Source organism: Lepisma saccharinum, chromosome 27, assembly GCF_977018435.1.
Source record: "Lepisma saccharinum chromosome 27, izLepSacc3.1, whole genome shotgun sequence".
NCBI classification, from domain to species: domain Eukaryota; kingdom Metazoa; phylum Arthropoda; class Insecta; order Zygentoma; family Lepismatidae; genus Lepisma; species Lepisma saccharinum.
The window spans coordinates 40,954,776-40,976,107 of NC_139255.1; the positions used below are offsets into that span (position 1 = coordinate 40,954,776).

A 21,332-nucleotide genomic window follows, 5' to 3' on the forward strand; every position below is an offset into this window, starting at 1 on the left:
GACTCCAGCATTTCAGATATCAGATCCAGGGTTCCAGATTCAGATTTGATCATCCATCTGTGGCCTGCGCTTGATGCAATGAATCATACAATATGCTTCAAAAGAAATTACTGTCAATAAAAATGCAACGGTGTTTGGTTTTAAATGGTAAACTGAGCTGAAACTTATCTTTTGAGGCTAATTAGTGTTTGCTAACAAATGTTTTCAATACAGATATATGTATCATTGCTACTGGCTACCCACTTACCTAATAATAAAAACTAAATGTTTTTCAATGTGCAGAGATGGTCTTTTCAAGCCCGTATGCAATGAAGCTGCTATTAAATCTACTAGCAAGGCACTAGCTCCATCTCAAGTTGTATACTCTATGGCAGGATTTTTTAAAAATTATGTTAGCAAAAACAAAAGTATTTGTTCATAATTTCTGCTGGTGCTATGGAATGCAAAACACGCTTGCATTGGAATCAACAGCTACTTGGGGGAGCACTCAGCATAGCAGTTGGATTCCTCACTTACTCGAGTTCAAATTGACGGACATCTCTTTGGCAGGTGACTCACCGCTCTGTGCCGGCGTATACTCTGTTCCGACATCGCTGTTATCGCTTGTTATGCTCCCCTCCTCGCTGCTTAGGCTGGCTTCTGATGATGTCTCGCTAACCATATTGGCCTGATACTCTTGAGCATCATAGAATTCTGATGTACTAATGCATGAGCTACTATATGAAAGTGATTGGTGCAAAGATTTCTGAATCTGAAATTCAAATTATAAGAATATGAGAAGTTTTGTTAGTAAATTTCATTAATATCTAACGTGAGGTTTAGTATACCATGTCAGAATATACACAGTGACTACTGCTAACACCAAACTAACATTGAAATATAATTTCAGGCAAAAGCTATGTTATCAGTTATTATTTCTCGAAAACTGATCATTAAATCACTATTGAAAATTATCTTCAATTTCCAAAATTAATTCATTTCTAGGCAAATTATTACATATAATATCAAAATTGTATTATTTTGTTAAATATTCAATAAATGAGCAATGTAACGTGACCATTACATTTTAAATATATTGTATTTTTTAAAATGTGTAACTAGATACGAAACATTACACTACAGACAGCACTTAAACACTGATTGGAAACATTTCATTTTAGTTTTCTAGGAAAACATATCTTTTAAGACCCAAAGTAAGTCTGCTTTTATTCACATATTAGTAATATCTATTTAGGATCTAATTCTATAATCATACTCAACATGTAAGTTACAAAATTTCATAAATGTTCAAGAATAGCATACATGCACATATTAAAGAATTACATATTAGGGATGGGACAGATTAAACAGTAATAATTTGCTGTCAGCCAATATGGACATATTGGTTATATAGCAAAATTACCAATGATTTTACTGATCCAATATTTTGATAACTATCCTGTAATTTAGTAATTTTTTTACGAACAATAAGGTATAATTCACATCCAACAGTTGTGAACCTCCAGCATTATCATGAATAGAATCATGCCCTTCTATAAACTGTATACATCATCGCAACTCTCCTCTTCACAGTTTGTTCTCCAGACTATGATCTCTGTCTTAACAACATTTTAATATGTTTGAATCTTTAACAAGGAACTGAATACAGTAATAATGTGCTACACAAATAGCTACACTGAGTTCATCATTCAACACAGTTTGTATGACAAGCAATAGTGCCAGAATGTTAATGAAATTGTACCACATGTTAGTAACTATTCAGATAAGAGGGTGCTCAATCAGCACTTTTATTGATATCAACAAATGCCCCATATCAGTCCACCTCTATTATATATTTCAGTGGAAAACATGTAACATTCACAATGCTGGAACATACACAAAGCAGGAACTTCACTACATTACATGCAAATACACTAATTTAATCACACTAAACTACATTCTACAATTTACAGAAAAGTACGTACAGAAGGAGGGGTACATACTGCTTCTGACGAGGGCACAATGGAAGACACGTCACTTAGGTCAGAGTTTTCATGTATCCTATTTAATCTAGCACGGAGTTCCATATTTTGCTGTAGTGCTTGGTTCAGAGAATTCTTCATGCTTGCAACTAGTGAGGAATTATTATGGACAAACAGCGTGCTGTCTGTTTCCAGGGCTTGCTTCAGCCTATCTCTCTCAGTCAATAGTGCTCGAAGTAGTGACTTTAGGCTACCGTGGACTGAAAAAAATATTAAGATTTTAATGTAAGTAATTTTAAACTAAATCAGGGTCTTTCTGCTGATCCAATACCAGTGACATTTCTGTCAATATTTTCTGCTGATATAAAAACTAAATACTGTAGTAATTTACATGTTCAGAACACTTATAAATATTCAAAACAAAGGCTGATACTGATGTGTTTGTATTGGCTAATTCCAGTGGTATCAGTACCAAAATAAAATTTTTCACTTTCAATTTCCTTTCCCCAACAAGAAACTAACTTAAGTCTCATTTGCTAAATAATACCAAATGTTTCATAAATACAAAAATGTATTGCAAGTATTGAATTTAACGTTAATGAAACTAGTCCAGAATGAACGAAAAACTCAGTTTTTTTTTTACACGTACAAATGTTAAATGTGTGCACCATGGGTGACACAGCATGCATCAACATCGATGATCACATGGGCCTGTTGATAGTGTGTCTATTGCTGTGATGATATGCGGCATCGGTGAGATGAATACTCTGTCTTTGATGAAATCTCACAAAAAGAAGTCACACGGTGTAAGGTCTGGTGATCTTGGGTATCAAAACATTGCACAAAACACTGCCAGTGATGTGGCGGAGATGTGAACTCTCAGCTTAACAAAACACACACGCACAAAACTGTTTGCATTCATCGATCGATCTGGACTGGTTTCATTAACATAAGTTCAAAAGATTACTTGTAATAATTTCTTATAACCCCTCAATTATTTATGAAACACTTGTTATTATATACATAAAAAAATATAATTTTGTACAACAGAAAACCATCTGTATGTTAAAGTGTGATCATGCACTAAATGATTTTTAAAAGTTCACGATAATGAAGTAGAAAGACACTGATACAGAGAAAATATGCAAAAAGGCAATCTATCTACATCAAACAATGAACTATTAATGACAAAAACCCCAAAATACCTATTTCACGTTCACTCCATTAGGTCTCATGCATCTGTTGTTTTGCTAATAATTTATTCAGGTTAAATTTTAAGTTTAGATAAAGCATAATATTCACTTTTGGTATGTGGATTTACTTGAAGCTTTGACCCCATCATGTAGCTTCCTTATGAGGCTGGACATGATTCAGGATAAAACATGGTAAAAGGTAGAGATATTGTTTATAAAAAGGCCACCAGGTGACAGGTCAATGGCCCTTTTGTTTTTAATGCTTTCTAATATTTTTTTTACTACCCTTTGACAGGGTTGCCATTAGAAGATGCAAGGCCCTGTGCAGTGAACTATATCTGCAAGGCCCTTATTACATTTTGAAAAATGAAAAGATAACTTTCATTTCTCATAAAAATTCTACACTCATACAGGGCTGCCACTCTAGGGCCATGATAAAATTCAAGTATAATTACTAGGGAACGGAACTTTATGTGCTAAAAAAGTCAGAAATATTTATTTTTTATGTGTCATAAATGTTGAAAATATGTGATAAAAACAGGAAAATATGTGACAAAAATAAAAACATTTGGTAACAAAAACAAACTAACATGCATTTTAAACACCTGAAATTAGTTTCTAAATGATTACCTCTTAGCGAGCTATTTTTTGGAAGAGTTGCAGTGGATCACCATAGTTTTTTCCAAATTCTCCATTGTAAATCTGTGACGATTATCTCTACAAAGCATCTTATATTGTGAGAAAGATCGCTCCACGTCACAAGAAACAATTCTTGCATATTTGAAGCACGAAATGTCACTAACGCTGAAGTTTTCCAAAGCTTCCTCTTCCTCTACTTCACTTTCCAAAACACGTGCAATTTGGCACAAAGTTTGAAAACCTTGGTTTTTCCCAAAAAATTCTGTACATTTAGACATTTAGATCCGGTGAGTTCTTGCAGTTTCGTTTCTACTATACGGACTTCACCAATGGAAGCTGCCAAAGTGTTCGCGGACGATTCAAGCTTTCATATGGAATTAGAGAGAATGGACAGGTTTGTTGAGATGTATGCCAATTCGACTTTTAAGGAGGGCTCCATCAACAGTTCTTGCAGAATTCTTCTTTGTCGAGATCATTTACAACAGATACGATTTTTTCAAAGTTCTGGGCATAACATCTGCATCCAACCAAGTGCCCCATCGCGTAACTACAGGTGTAGGGGGGAGGGGAACCTCAGGATATTTTTGTTTAAAAATGTCCATTCTTCTAGGCGACTTGATAAAAACTTTCTTCCCATTTGAAACCAGTTTATCGACATTGGGATAAAGAGCTCTTATCTTTTCACATATTCTATGCAACGCATGAGCCACACATTTAACGTGCACCGTTTTGGGGTAGCTAACAGCAAGGCCTATTGCATGTAAGCTGCAGCATCTGTCAAGAGAAGAACATTGTCAAATGTTATGCCTTCCGGCCACAATAGCTGCATTGCTTCATTAAAAAGCCTTGCTATCGTTACGTATAGCCAGCCCCAGCTACTTACAGCTATTTTCTCCCAATAGGATCGTACGCGAGGTGCCAGAAGTCTGCCAGCGAGGGTGTTCAAAGACTAAACAAACCTAGCACTCTCGATATGAAAGAGGTGCGGAGAATAAACATTTTTCCTTCGAGGATTTCGAGGTAGATGAAGTCAATGAGCGATTTTATGTATTTAAAATGAAAATTCGCAAAATATGTATTTACATACGGAAAACTGGAAAATATGTGTTTTTATGTAAAATAAAAATTGCTGTGTTGACATATAAGGCTATGATCAGAATTTTGGCAAAAATGAGGGTCTCTATCTTATCGCAGAAAAAACATTTATTTACCTAAAGTTCCTTTCCCTAATAATTACCAGTTTTCAAGGTGAACTTTACAAAAATTCACAGCTACAAGCAGATGTTCTCTCTGTTTCAACCTTGCGTATTACCGCCTCTCACCAGCCACACACACACACACACAAATATATTATTAATGTAAAGGGTCTGTGTGATTTCAATAAATCCGAAAATTGAATTCAATTAAGCAGTATACCGTATTTACTCATGTATAATGCGCACTTTTTTCCAAAAATTTTGCCCCCAAAAACTGTGGTGCGTATTATGCACGGAATAATTCAGACAGCCAACATGAAATCGTACAGGGTCATTAAATGATTTTGGGACACTTGCATTGATTTTTGATGTTTACGGAACCCTATCATGTTATATATTGTTGTAAAGCTTGAATCCTGCAGTTTCTGAATATAGAAACAGTATTCCATACAAGATAACAACACTAATGTGAAATGCAGTTGAAATAAGTTCATCAAAAAATTAAGAAAAGAAACGTTATAATGTTTATGGTACTTTGGATGAAAGAAAACATAAGGAAAAAAGATAATAAAAATTAGAATGTATTACTGGCCAAATAATATGATATACACGGAGTGTGTAAATTCCTTAATGGAAGAAATCTTGTGCTGCTAACTGCTATTTGGAAGGTCCTGAATGTGCCTCGTATAAATGTTACATTAGTCACGGAAAGAAAAAGTATATATTTTGAAAAAGAAGGAATGTGCAATTGAATAGGTATGATGTCATACACTCTAGATCATAGTTTTTCTTGTATGTACACATTGCTTGCATTATAGAATTATTTTCCTGTAGTTTACGGAAATACAGACAAAGATGAAAAATCTGTTGAAAAGAAATTTGTGTGCATTCCATTCCACAAGGGATTCTCACATAAAATTGCAAAAATTTTTAGAAGTTTTAATTTCAAAATTGTTTTTAAATCACCAAGAAGTTTGGAATGTACATTTAATGAATTCAAAATGAGAAACTCTCTACCAGATGTGGAAACCACAGGAATATATAATATAAGTTGTTCATGTTCAAAGGATTATGTGGGACAAACAGCAAGGAAAATGGCAATAAGATGGCACGAACAGGATTTGGACATTATAAATCTAAACCCAAGAACAGGTTTGTCAACTCATATCATCCAAGAGAAGCATTTGATTAAAAAGAGAAGGGTTTTAAAAAGATTAACGGGAAACACGGAGTTGAATGTCTGGGAAGCTTCCTTCATTGCAGAAGAACACTGGAATAAATTAAATAATGAAAATGGTAACATAGATCCAGTATGGAGTTTTCTTTTTCACAAATGGAGTAAGCCACCATCTTTAAAATTTAATGTAACAGAAAACATCAAGAGACTTCGTGAAAACAATGATGAATTTGAATTACCTGATGATATTTGGGATTCATAATTTTAAAAAAATTGAAATAAAAATAAAACAGACTGCTTTTTTCACAGTTAAGTTGCTATATTACAACAATGTAACATTGACAACATCCATTATATAACGGATTATTTTTGTTTAAAAAATTACTAACCATTGTTATAACTGTATCTTTAGTCAAAATGAAAATAAATGTCTGATGAAAGGAGCGTGTGTTCTCCTGAAACGTCACGAAGAAAAACTGTTTTCTTATGCTTGTAATAACCATAAACTACAGGAAAATAATATCACTCTTGATCAGCATAGCAAAAAATTTACAACCTACAACTAAGAAAGCAGGCCTCCCCGATGGCGCAGTGGTAGCGTCGTCGCCTTGTAAGCAAGGGGTCCCGGGTTCGATACCCGGTGGAGGCAAAAGTGGTTCAGATCCCACTTTAAACTGTAGGTCCAGTCCCGAATAGACTTACTGTGCATAAAGTGGACTTAAAACACCAATTCAACTCAACTCAACTAAGAAAGCCATTTCTTGAAACTAGATTGTACTACGCATTATATGCGAGATATAATTTTTTGTCACTTTTACCCATCCAAAACCAGAGTGCGCAGTATACACGCACGCGTACATACGGTATATATCAAAAATATTTAATTTAAAGTGTGGACTTTACATTTGCCATTTCACAAACTCAGGCTCAAAATATATCTACAAACACAAGTCATAAATGCTATGGGATATATTACTCTATGAAAAATTGTTAATTAATGTGAATTTCAAACTCAAATTAAACTAATCAACTTCCAGGTATCTTGCAATAATCTTCCGCTTGTCAGATAGATTTCTGCCAAGGACTAACCAAGTAAATGGATTGAGAGAATTGAATTATGTTTCTTTCTTTTCCACTCAGCTTCCTTTTCCTTTCACAATAAAAATAAAATCTAAACCGTGAAAAACTTGCCTCAGGGTATTTATAAATATATATAAATTCAATTAAATTTGGATTAATAAAAGTTGCAATATTTCACATCTACGGAGAAAAAATTCACGCACAATTCCCAGAGCCAATAATTCATGTCTAATTCCTGGAATTCCCGGTTAAGTAGCCACCTTGTTACAGCAACATAGTCATTAATATTGCATATTTACTGCACATATTACAAAATCTATCAACACAGAATTTCACAGTGAACAACAAAAAAAAAATTGATACTGCAGAGAGAACATCAAGGCAAACGTCTTATCTTGATAACAGTTTTGTTAGTTGAGGCCTTGCTTTGGTGCTAAAAGCACTACAAACATGTATTATGTTTGTGTGCAGTCATGCACTAACAGTTTCATTGTTGTCACAGACATTTATTTTTTCTTCTAGATAACATGATGTAAGTACAGTACAGAAATGAGATCATGCTAACTGAAGGGTTACAGGATTAATCTTAACACTCACCCAATTCATGCATTGCTTAAGGGTAAAATTAAAGGTAGTAAACACTTTCTGACTTTTTAAAAAGGTATCTTTTCAAAAGTGAACACTATCTGTATGCAAATATTAAGTGTAGGATCCATTTTTAAAATTGTTTAAATTTAGTATTCTATTGCTAGTACACAATGGATGGAGTAAAAATTCACTTACTATCTTTGGCTAATATAATGAAGTCCTCTCGCACTTGATTGTCTGGAGTGTTGGTTACTTTGAAATCTAGCGAAGCTTGTGCCAGAGGAAGCAAATGATCAGGACCCGGTAAGCTCTGAGGCCTTGTTGCTATAGTTGTTGGAAGAGACGGATTGCTGTTGCTAAGGGAGGCCATCTGAGGCAGTCCAGAGGAACTTGTCTGCAAGTGAAAATGCACAAGTGTTACTTAACGATACTACAGGATGATCCATTTGAGATGTTACAAAAATAAACTGTTATATACAGAGGTTAATGTGTGCATCTCTGAGCAGTTTGTTATAATATAAGCAGAAAGGATATAAGTTTTGAGTGAGTGACTTTACAGACTTTGGCCACGTGGTGCTAGTGTGCGCGGTAGACAACGATGGAGATCACATCTCAACGTATGCATGGCAGGTGAAATTTTTGGTATGGTGTGGAAACATGGACACTGAGAACAAGCGAAAAAAGTGACTGCAAGCTCTCTGGAAATGTGGTTAGGGAAATGAATGGAATGGGTGAAATGGACGTGAGAAATGAAACAGTGCCAGAAAGAGTTGGGGAAAAGAGATCAATGCTGGAGATAATCGTGAAGAGAAAAAGAAAATGGTTGGGTGTCTGGATGAGAAGAAACTGTATCCTAAGGGATGCTATTGAAGGAATGGCCGAGGGAAAGAATATCTGGGGAAGAAGATGATTCCAAACGATTGATGACATCAACAGCATGGAACAGCATGGAGGTTGCAAAGAAGACCTGCCAATAGGCAGAAAACAATGAATGAATGAAACAAGTGATGTTGAATGCTAGTGAGCAAATGTACTGCTGTGCTGGGACAGAAAACTTGCGACACTCCTGCACATACATGTATCATTAACAGACAATAAATTCAAATATTATCTTGCAAATAATGGTTTACTTTTCTGACATCTAAAATGGATCACTCTGTATTTAAAGATGACTTCATAATCTTATATCTGAAACTTTGTAGAATGTTTCCATTATTCGTGAAGGTATCATTTACAGGTATTATAATAATGGGATATCAAGTTGATCATCTAACACTGCTTCATATTTTCCACAGTGCTTTGTCGACTTCCATACTAACCACAAATAATGTTCTTACCCATCACACTATTTTATAGTGAGTACTGAATTAATTCTCATTCATTATTGACTGGCCCTCGTATAACCAAGGAACTGCAATTGGCTTTGTCTTTTAAAAATAAACTGCATATTTAGGCATTTACTATACAAAGGTAATGATTCTTCTCTTTATATTCATAAAAAAAAATTGGCAGAATTTTGCACAAAGTTAGCTATAGAAGTATTAGTCAGTAAAATAGTCTGTAATTTTAGTATCCTTAAACATAACAGAATAAGAGTATCATACTAATGAAGACAACATGTAGAAATTCATTACAACAAACTACACACACGTAAAAAAATGTCTGATCAACAAACTCACCGACATGCATGAAGCAGTATCACCTTCGCAATTTGTGCCTTTGACTGGGCTGATTCCAGTCAAGTCTATGGTGCTTCCTTTTGAACTTTTCTTTTTCCTTAGACCAAATTTCTTCCGGTCCTTCTTCACATTTGGAGAGCAACTCTCATTTGGCTGAAAAGAAAAGAAACACGAAATATATTTGGCACAGTGACATATATTAACATTTTGAGATACTGGTTTATTTGTAAAAAAAAATATTTTTAATATTTATCAATGAATTTTTGTAATTTTTATTTGTATTTTAGTTATTTTGATGCTTTCTACTAGAGTACTGCATCAGACAACTTTTGCTCGCTCAAACTCGTTCGAATCTTCTACACTCAAACGTACCGCACTCGTAGTGGAATGATTGGCATCGTCCCATATTTCAGAGCCTAATAAGCAGCATTGTCAACCTGAAACCCATACATGGAAGGAAACCACTCCATGCAATTACAATTCTAAATCATAATTCTGTATATTACAGGCGTGGCTCGTACATTATTTACCTGGGGGTTCACTGAAGTCATGCGACACATATTCGGTTTCCGCAAATAGACTTCCTTCGTCAAACAAAAGGATGGGGTGAGGGCTTAAAAGGTGTCCAATTTTTTTTCATCTGGGAGAATAAGGTTTCATAGTAGGGGTGTGCAAATAAATTTAGGGCTGAAACTACAATAAATTGTGCCTTTATAAAGAAATGTGGGGTTTTATTGGAAAATCATGAACGTCCTCAGGTAGGGGCAAGGAAGATATTTTTCCCAGGAGGGGCAAAAAAAACAGTCCTTCAGTCTGAAGTTACTGCAACGCTTTTATAGTAATTAGTATAAATTACTGTGACTGAAATTAAATTGTATTCATGTAATATATATTTCCGCCCTATTCCCTCCTCGAGCTTCTGCTCACGCATGAAGCTTTCACAATGGCATGAGCTGTCCTGTGGGGGTACAACTGAGGGTCTGTATCAGGACGGCCGATTCGCGGTTTCTTCTTCTCAGCAAGAGAGTTCGCTCTGTTACGGACACAAATACATGACTTATTGTGTAGAAATATTAGCGAAATAATGTGAAAAGGTAAAGACATTGTTTATTGTTCATTCTCGAGTTGATTACACTGGTCTACATATGAAAAAAAGATTTCTGCTGACTTAGATATTTTAACTGATTCTATATAATTTGAGGTCGCTGATTCCAAATATGTGGTCAGAAAAAGTGTATCACGTCACAATTTTTCACAAATCACATTTGAAAATTTTCACAATATTATAATACTGGGCTAAACTCCAACAATTTTCCATATAGATATCTGCACATAATGAAATTATAGGACTATACATAAGGTGGCGGAGCTGATAACAGGTATTAAGTTGCATTGTTTGACAAGTCACATTTCAAAATTTCCAGAAAATTATATCCGGCTACATTCCAACAGCACTTGCAAAGAGAATGCGACGTAGTTAGATGTCCATGCAGAGTATCACGTCACGTTGTTTAACAAACATACGTTTCTATTTTCTCAATAGGGAGTTCTTAATGGACAAAAAGTTTAGGTAATTCCGGCAAATTGATCAATTTGTTTCACGAGCACATACAGTCAACACCTGATGCCTGTACTTATGCTAAACTTAACATACACCACAGAATAGCACAACATGCATACCTACTTAGGCAAAATTTTTCGTTTCTTTGATTTTCTGGAGTACGTGGCCTCAGGAACGTCACGCTGCAAGCACCAGCAATAGTCGGCCATCATGTTTTCATTCCATCTCCTCTGATATCGGTGCTCCGTGGCTTTTATGTCTTGGTGGAAGCGTTCGCCCTGTTCTTCACTTACGGCACCAAGATTGGACGGAAATACATCTAAGTGGCTGTGCAGGAAGTGAAGCTCGACACTTATATTTACTCCTTTTGAAACGTCACCAACAAATTTTCAACTAGAACCTCGTAGTTGTTCGCCCTGAAGTTTCCAAGAAAGTTTGTATTGTCATCAGAAAAGGCACACCATGCATCTTTCTCTGTGCGGTTCATTGTTTGTAAGAATTCTTCATCTTTCATTAGCATCCTTATCTGAGGACCATCAAAAATACCTGTTTTTACTTTCTCAGGCGTCAATGCAGGAAATTTTGAGCAAATGTATTTAAAGCAAGCCTCATTCTTATCCACAGCTTTTACATACTGCTTCATTAATTCCAATTTAATGTGCAGTGGAGGAAGTAACACTTCCTTAGGATCAACAAGCGGCTTGTTCAGGATGTTTTTCGCCCCGACTTCAAAGCTTTTCCTGGCAGGCCACAGTCTTCGTACCTAATGTTCGTTCCTTGCTCGACTGTCCCATAAATACAAAAAGCATGGATATTTCGTAAAACCTGCTTGTTGACCAAGTAACATTGAAATGACCTTGAGATCTCGGCACACAAGTCAACTGTCATTTGCATACTTTTTTTTCTTTGGAAGCAGTTCTTTCATTGTTGCGTAGCTTTCCTTCAAATGTACGGAGTGGCCAACAGGAATGGATGCTAACTTATTGCCATTATGCATCAACACACACTTCAAACTCCTCTTGCTATATAAAAAAAAGCCTCCATTCTTCTGCATTATACGTACATCCCATAGCTTCAATTAGTCCCTTCACATCTGTACAATAGACATATTCTTCGTCACTTTGAAAATATCTTAATAGATGCCTATCTCTGTCCAGATACATGAAAGTTGTTCCAGACGCTAACATATTTATTTCCGTCTTTTCTACACAGGTCCTGCATACTTTGAGGTGCCCAGGATTTATCTTGGTCACCCAATTTAATTCCGAAATATGCACTATATGCTTTCCTTACAAAGTTAGTAATATTTGTTCTTTGTTTTGAGGTTAACAATGTTCGAATAACTGATTTAAATAATAATCATTATAATATTCCATGTGCTGCCATCTTCTGACCTCTTTACGGACTACGTTGTTTCATTGCTCTAAATATACATCCCTAATATTAGATAACTTTCTATTTTCCTCCGAAACCTGACGTGATAGAAAAAAACGGATTTCGGTTTTGGATTTACCACCCTCGAAGTACTAAAGAACAACCATCAGCCTCCAGTCAGCAAAATGGACGTAGACCAGTGTTATCGTATATTACTAGGGGTTCACTGATCCTGTATGCTATAGGGCCAACCGCGCCTGGTATATTATGTAAGACTCATGAAAGTATGTAAAATCTAGACCGAAACGTAAAATGGATACACATGCTGATAGACCTGCCTAAGCAATTACAAATATCGTATCACAGTGCAAGAAATACGTGTACATCATTGTTCACTTACCGAAAAGGATAATCATATTCTGCAAAATAATAAAATGTAGTTATAACATTCAATCGAACATCATTTCACTGTGAAAATAATCGTAGAAACATAAAATGTCAGTCTATGTAGTTTCAGCCCATTATCATCTATTTCATTTTCATATATATCTTGGTAAGTTATACAAAACTGCACTTTAACATGGAGATGATGACTATGTTAACTTATTTTTCAATTTCACTTAGTCTTTTACTTCACGATCCATATTTCAGTGCCCACTACCATAGACAAATAATAAGTCTACTAATAGGGTTCAAGAGTTTGAGTGTATTTCGCTCGTTTTTTGCTCGAGCGGAAGAACTATCAATTCTGTGTGTCATCGCGTTGCTCGTGCAAACTATTTGCCACTCGAGCGCAAACGCTCATTACAGCACTCTACTTTCTACCAATTCGGCTATCTGTGATGAGAAAAAATCGATGGACAGAGACTCGCAAAGAACACTCCTGCCTACAAAGAACAGTTAACATACTCTGCCACCATTTTCTTCCTGTAAATTTACGGTTATAAAAAATAAGTATTATTTGGAGTGTACATAACATGATTACTGTGGTAACACACTATTCCAAGGACTTTAGGGTTATTTCAAAGTTAGTATTTTTATGAATAATGTACAGTTGTGAGAAATTTAGTATTATGGAGGAATCATTCTATGATTTATTACACCATTTGAAGAACATTTTCAAAATAAGAACCGAGCTGACCATGTACTAATACTAAAGTAGAAAAGCAGATTCTGACACTGACATTTTACCAGCCAAAAATTAATCTTGACAATCTCTCAGATTTGTTAAAAAATAATCTTAATTTGTTCATGGTAACACTAAAAAAAATACGGACTGACCGACATAAATATTTATCATATATAGTTAAGTATGCACACAACACTAATGCATATTTCTATGGTACAGTAGCAGCCTACATCAATTATTCTGTAACATTAATGATATTGGCTGATATCTACATATTACTGTTGGCATTGGTCAGACCAGTGTTTGGAAGTAACTAGTTACTTTCTGAGGAATTCCAACTGTAAACTAGTTACTTTTAAAAGTAAGTAACTGTAAGTAGCTTTTTGCAATAGAAGTAACAATATCAACAGTTACTTTGTGACAGTTCACTTGTTAACTTGAGAATTTGTAATGTGCAGGAAGCTAAATTTGTCAACTCTGTTTCCAACTATAGTTACTTTTCAATTAGCAGTAACTGTAACACAATTACTTTTAAAAAGTAACTTTCCAACCACTGGCTCAGACAAATGCACATAATCAAGAGAAACATGTAAGATTCTTTTAATTACTTCTGGTTCCGTAGTAGGAAGAGCTTCGATCTGTTCTAAAATGCGTCCAAGTTGATATATGTTCTGCTGAACCAAAGTGAGATCCTTGTTCAACTGCTCCAACGTGGCCGAGTCTTGAACCCATGCTGCTAGGCGACTAGATGATCCCATAAACAGAGGGGGAGGGGAGCATGGCTTCATGCCCCTTGGTAATGACCCATCTCGAGGTAGATCTGGAAGAATCAGATAAATAAAATCACAATTACTTTTAGAGGAAATATGAGAAGATTGGATCAAAAAAGGGGCAATGTTTATTATAACCATTGGACACAGACATGTAATTTGAAATGAAGTTTAATATCTAGGAAAGTTACAACGTTACAATTATGAATCATATCTTGATCAGGCTATAAGATCACATATGTGTGTGTTTTAGTGCACCTCTTATTCAGCCACAATAATCAAATTGGATGTGATACAATTTAAAGCTATGCTTACCCAGCCAGTGGTAGGAAACTTCAAAGGATGATTATGACAATTTAAAGCTTATGTACCTGAGCTACAATTATGTTTCATATGTTCCCTACATCGCATATTAAATTAAATCACTTCATGGGATGGTCCACTTTATGCTCAAGTAGGCCTATTACTACTAGGCTATGGTTTAAACTTGTATCTGAACATTTGTGTACTTGGAATTCACTGATTACAAGGTAAGACCATTAGCCATATTGTATTATGCATGAAATTGAAAGTAAAGATGTAAAGAGAATAAAAAGGTGGGGAACTGTTTAATTCAGAGAAACTGACATCCTAGTTTATTTAAAGGTACAGTGGGATTCATGAGTATTACCATGCAAATTGTTCATGACTATTTTCATGTATTTTTCATTTACATCCTGTGTGTTTTTAAGCAAGGGATTTTTATGTATGCTGGTGCAGAAGTTGTCAACAGCTTGCTTTGAGTTTTCTTTTAATTCTTGAAGCTCTTATTGGGTTAAATAAAGTGCACGAACACGGTGATGGACAATTTGCACGGTAATACTCATGGATCCCAATGTACCAGAACTTAAGCACATACCCTCAAATGTATTCACATGCAGGCAGGCTTACTTTGCCCCCTCCCCCAAGCTGCAGGTAAGGCCAGTAGCATACAGTGCCTATTTTAACATTAAGTAAGCTTTCACACCAAGTGTCACTATGAACCAATCAAATGCAGATTTATGCAGCATGTGATGCCACTAGGGTGAGAAAGGCTGCAATTCATTGGTTCATTGCTTGTCACTTTTGTAAGATATCTTCCCAAGAGAAAGACTATTCTGGAGAAAGAGCAGGGTTTAAACTGATGGCCTTGCATGCTGAGAGAGGTCTAGATTGTAAAGGTGAGAAAGGTTCACCAAGGTCTGCTGTGAGGGAGAGGGGGAAGGACAGAGATGAAGTAACTTGGGACTGTTACACATCTGTAACCTCAGTTACACACACTTCAGCAATGCCATACTTTAAGCCCAAGAAATTGCATGTTTCTTCATAAAAAAAATGATAATCACATGCTGCATACTCTTTGCAATAAAGATTTGGTTAGTAAAAGTAACTGCTACTTTTACATTGATTTTTGAACCAAAACTGATTTATATTTGAGCTTTCTGAGTATATAGAATATTCACTACACCGAACTTCAATGAAAATGTACCAACTTTTGAGAGTGAAGTGTCTATGTCAAGATCTACAGTTACTACTCAACATCAGTAATAAAGCAAGTGATAAATACAAAACAATTTGCTTACCTCTTAGGTTTTTAATTTCCAATACTTCTGGTACGAAAGCTAAGAAATATTCATGTATTACTCACCCCAAAAAGATACAAACAACAGATAGCACATTCAAACCTACCACACAAGTCTTTGTAAAGTTTAATGCACAGAAAAGTTCTCTTTTCTGCTTGAGACAATGCACATTTCAATACAATACAATACTAAAATGCAAACTTGTATGTACATTAAAACAAAGATGAAGTAAACAAAGTTACTTCTAAAGGAAAATTACATGCAAGAGAACATACAAAAAATTAGTCAAAACATTCTTTGAGTAAGAAAGAGACCAGAAGAATGTATAGACAATGCAAAGTGGCAAGTATTTACATGAACCAACCTGATGTAAAGCATACCTTTTATTACTAAAATTTCAAAGTTTCAATTTTCCATTGCAAACCATTTTCAGCAAAATTCAACTTCAAATCTGTTATTATTCAGTAAATGTTGCTCACTGTGTGACAGATTCTTGATATATCCTGATCGGTAGTTTGGAATGAGGTTCATTATGACAGGTCACCACTATGCACCTACCATAACACACCCTTCTTATTCCAAACATCTGTTAAAAACACTATTATTCCAGAACGGGGTGGCTACTCTAGGACCATGGGAAAATTCAAGGGTACAAGCAGATGTTTTCTCGGTTTCAACTCTTATGTATTACCACACACATACACACAAATATATTAACAATACAAAGGGTTTGTGTGATTCCAATATATCTGAAAATTCTAACTCAATTCAATTAAATGGTATATATATATTTTAAATATTTAATTTAAGGTGCAATTTTACATATTCAGACTTGAAATTCACCTACAAACACAAGTCACAAATGTTACGAAATTTTTTTATTGTATAATAATTTCAAACTCAAATTTAACTAATCAACTTAAAAGATATCTTATCTTGCAATAATCTTCAGTCTGTAAGATAGACTGTTCAGCAAAGGGACATTAACCAAGTAAACTGATTGAGAGAATTCAGTTTTATTTTCCATACATCCCTCTTTACATTCCTCAATAAAAATAAAAGCTAAACTGAAAAAAAAACTAGCCTCAGGACATTTATAAATATGTATAAATTCAATGGGATTTGGATTAATAAAAATTGCAATTTTTCACGGCTGCGGAGAAAAATTCATGCATAATTCCCAGAGCCAATAATTCAAGTGTAATTCCTGGAATTTCCAGTGAGGAGCCACCCTGCAGAAGAAGTGATGTAAGCATTGTGAGATACTATGAACTTGTAGTGTTAATACTCTAATACTCTACTTAAACACTGTTCTGCAAGTGAATAATTTGCACCTATTATATAATTCTGAGGCTCGCCTTTGTTGAGAAAATTGCCAGCCACAGAGGTGCAAAACTGAAATGTGAATGCTGACTTTAATTTGCATAAAAAGTTGGAGAGCTAAGACAAGATCAATATATATAAGTAGTATCGGAATCAAAATATCAGTTAGGATTTAATCATCAATAACATTCAATACTTTTCCAACCCATGGTGCATTGTGGAGTCTACAAAATACCACAATACACTTTTGCAGTCTAAATATGCATATTTTTAATTATTTTGCAGAGAAAATGGATTTTGTCATTTATTGATTATTTCACGTGAAATTATGGATATTTTAAAGAGCAAAAACTTTTTGATTGCTATGCTATGCATAGTTCCAATGAAAAACTAAATACTTTGATTCTTGTACAAAAAAAAAAAACACCATGCGCACACACACACATATACACATACATACATTATGAATATGGTAGAGTGTTTATGATACCATGCTTTGACAACAGTTCCTGGGTTCAAATCTTGGGCTAGGCATGGATGTATGTTTGTCCCATCCTCTACTTCATCAATTCAGCATTCATCCCCATTGCCACGATTAACGTAAATATATAGGAAACCAACATAAAATATCCAAAAATATAAATAAATACATACATTGTGAATAGCACTTACCTCATGATATCTTATACACATTGTGCAATAGTTTGTTGATACATGTGTGAGGAAAGTTGATCAACTCAGTACAAGTCATAAAGCAGGTGTAAGGGAAGACATTTATGAAGACAACTGCTTCATCATCATTCATCTTCCTTTAATGAATGTATATAGCAGCTATACTTTATGCAACAACACAGCAATATATGGTAGTTTATATTTACAAGTGTTTCTTTCACCTGTGCTTATGAATGGAGGGGTAGGTCAAAATTAAAGACATGTAAATTTTGATGTACATAAGCATGTACATATGTCAAAAATTAACTGTATGAAAATAAAATCTCCACAACAGAAATTGTGCTATCACTACGAACATGAAAAAGCCACACATACACACACAAACCAGTCTCTACGCACAGAAGAGCTAACTTTGCCAATACATACTGCCAGACACTGAAGGAGGGATTGCTGTAGGGCTGTCGTCTTCTCCACTGCCAGGAGAACGCAGCAAAGGTGCTTCCTTGTTGCCGTATGTGAGGACATGTTGCCGATACAAGCGATGCATCTTCAACTGATCCACCCATTGCACAAATGTCTCAATAGCCTTTGCCTGCAATGGAAGTTGAGAGCTAAAGTTTTTACAGTGAAGAAACATCGGCAAATTTGTATCACAATACTTAAGGGGCATGCAAATTTCGTTCTTGACGAAAACACGAAATATGAAATAACATGCTATAATGTTCATTTTTCATGTTTCTGAAAGGTGTCAGGTGCATTTTCCTACCCTGTTTTGTCACGAAATAACGTAAAATGAACTGCAAAATGCGAAATATACTCTTAAACACGAAATTTACCGTTTATATACCGACGCAACACTTTCTAAAGTCTGAAGTATCCTGTGAGTTATGCAATTTACAGAAAATTGATTAATTCTGCTGTAAATATCTGAGAAGCAAAAATGGACCCCTTTACACAGGTATAAACTTAATACTCTGGTAACTACTTAAATGTGCTATAAATTTACCATTTATATACAGATGCGACACTTTCTAAAGTCTGAAGTATCCTGTGAGTTATGCAATTTACGGAAAATTGATTAATTCTGCTGTAAATATCTGAGAAGCAAAAATGGACCACTTCACACAGGTATAAACTTAATACTCTGGTAACTACTTAAATGTGCTATTAGAAGGGATAAGTTTACTTTGTGTAATAAGGGCACTTTTTAAATCAAATTTAGGATTACATTCACAATTTTAAAACCAAAATGTAACAACAGCATCAGAAAGAAAGAAATTGATTGATTTGTTGTTTAAAGTCCACTTAATGCACAGTAAGGCTAATCGAGACTGGACGTACAGTTTAAAGTGGGATCCGAACCACTTGTGCCTTTACCGAGTATCGAACCCGGGACCCCAGAAAGAAAGACAGAAAACAGTGGCAAGGGAACTTGATGTGATGACCACGCATCATCCAAGGATTGTCTGAATTATGTTATTTTATGACATTTTCCTGCCACTTTTGGCTAACTGCAACAACGAGAATGAGTGATGATACAGGGTGGCCACTCAAAGACCGTGACAAAATTCAAGTATAATTCCTGGTTTTCAAGGCTAAATTTCCAAAAATTCAAGGGCAAAAGGAGATGTTTTCTCTATTTCAAACTAAAATATACCTAATCAACTTCAAGATATCTTATCTTGCAATAATTTTCCATCTGTCAGGTAGGTTGTTCTGACAAAGTAAACTGTTTGAATTCTGTTTTATTTTCCACGCAGCTTTCTTTTGCTACAACAGACATTCATATTTACTATGTGCGAATTACTCACAAGATTAACAATATAAATTCAGCTTTACTTACGTTTTTTGCGTAAATTAAGAACGTAAATTGTCAGTGCGTAATCGATCTTCCTATATTTTTTCCTTGCTCACATTTCACCTAATCCTTGATCCTGTTGACTATGGAAGAAATATTTTGACAAAGCTAAGACCCTATGAATTGCTTATAACCTGAAGAAGAGAGAAGTTATCTCTCGAAACGTCGTAATTGAAGAACGAACTATACTAGCAAAAAAACGTAAGTAAAACTGAATTTATATTGTTTTCTTTTGATTCCTCGATGAAAATAAAAGCTAATGTGTGAAAAACTTGCCTCAGGGCATTTATAAATATGTATAAATTCAATGGGCTTGGGATTAATAGCAACAATTTTTCATGTCTACGAAGAAAAATTCATGCAGAATGCATGCATAATTCACGGAGCCAATAATTGAAGCATAATTCCCGTAATTCCCAGTGAGTAGCCACCCTGTTATGTGATGAAATTGATGAAGGGACACAGGAACACCCATTTACAGGCTAGGATTCGAACCCAGGACCCTTGGCACTCTACAGGGCTATTCTAAATGATCTTCCCGATTTCAAAGTTTAATATCTCATGTTTATTTAGTCACAATGACAAGCAAATTATTTGAAATGAAAGAAAAACTCTCAGTTATTTGTGTCCAACGAAGTTTTAGGACTAAGTTTGGGTTAGATCCACCAAGCGGTCACTCAATTCGGAAGTGGCATAGACAATTTAAAGAAAGTTGGTGTATCTGCAAGAGGAAATCAACAGGCCGGCCAGGAGTTAGTGATGAAACAGTTGATCGGGTGCGTGCGACTTTTGTCAGAAGCCCCCAAAAATCAACGGTTCGTGCAAGCAGATAATAATTGAACATTGCCCCCATATTGGCACCGGGGTGTCAGGAGGGAACTCAACAGAAGGTTCCCAAATCAATGGATAGGACGAGCTAGTCGTGAGGATCAGGTTCTGCTTCCTTGCCAGTAAGGAAGCGTGGTCTGATAATTACAGAATACTTGCACAGCTGCAAATTTCTACTTTTTGCAGTATATTGTTATGTTATACATATAAAATGTTACGAAAAGTTTGCAAGAAACACCAAATGCTGGATAAAATAAATTTAAATTTCTTCTTATGGATAAAAATGTTGTTTAGCATATCATTTTATCTACTTGCAATGATCATTTGGCAACAATCAAATGTTTTGTAAGTGTTACAATGAAAGCAGAAAGTTGAGGTTCCACTGATAATTTATACCCTCACGTTTCACCACATACACATTTGTCTTTTTCAAGAGGAATGCAAAATGAATCTTACAATACTTAAGAATTTTAAAAAAAAACATACCCAAAAATTCTAGTTACAACAGAGATTATAATTACAGTTTGTTATTAATTATGCAATGGGCATGTAATATGAAACGAAAGCCCAAGAAAGGTACTAAAATACATCTTACTCAAATTTACCAATGAGTATCCAGCATGGAATGTGGTTACCATGTCTTTTGATTAACATTATTTTTTTTATTAAACAATATACCAAAGTAGAGCTACATATTTATGGT

General features: G+C 35.1%; 1 protein-coding gene across 5 annotated transcripts in view; it reads right to left on the reverse strand.

Moving 5' to 3' along the window:
• The window catches only part of LOC145980017 (oxysterol-binding protein-related protein 6-like), a 99,727-nt gene that overhangs the window by 38,702 nt on the left and 39,693 nt on the right, over positions 1 to 21,332 (reverse strand). For 3 of the 5 annotated variants that reach the window (XM_083112984.1, XM_083112985.1, XM_083112983.1), the window contains 7 exons: positions 18,370 to 18,535; positions 15,949 to 15,987; positions 14,186 to 14,397; positions 9,514 to 9,666; positions 8,030 to 8,228; positions 1,965 to 2,221; positions 559 to 751 (listed from right to left, as the gene is read on the reverse strand). In XM_083112984.1, coding sequence (XP_082969110.1) covers positions 559 to 751; positions 1,965 to 2,221; positions 8,030 to 8,228; positions 9,514 to 9,666; positions 14,186 to 14,397; positions 15,949 to 15,987; positions 18,370 to 18,535 — 1,219 coding nt within the window. The remainder of the gene's footprint in view (positions 1 to 558; positions 752 to 1,964; positions 2,222 to 8,029; positions 8,229 to 9,513; positions 9,667 to 14,185; positions 14,398 to 15,948; positions 15,988 to 18,369; positions 18,536 to 21,332) is intronic. The other 2 variants (XM_083112986.1, XM_083112987.1) reach the window with 2 other exon arrangements.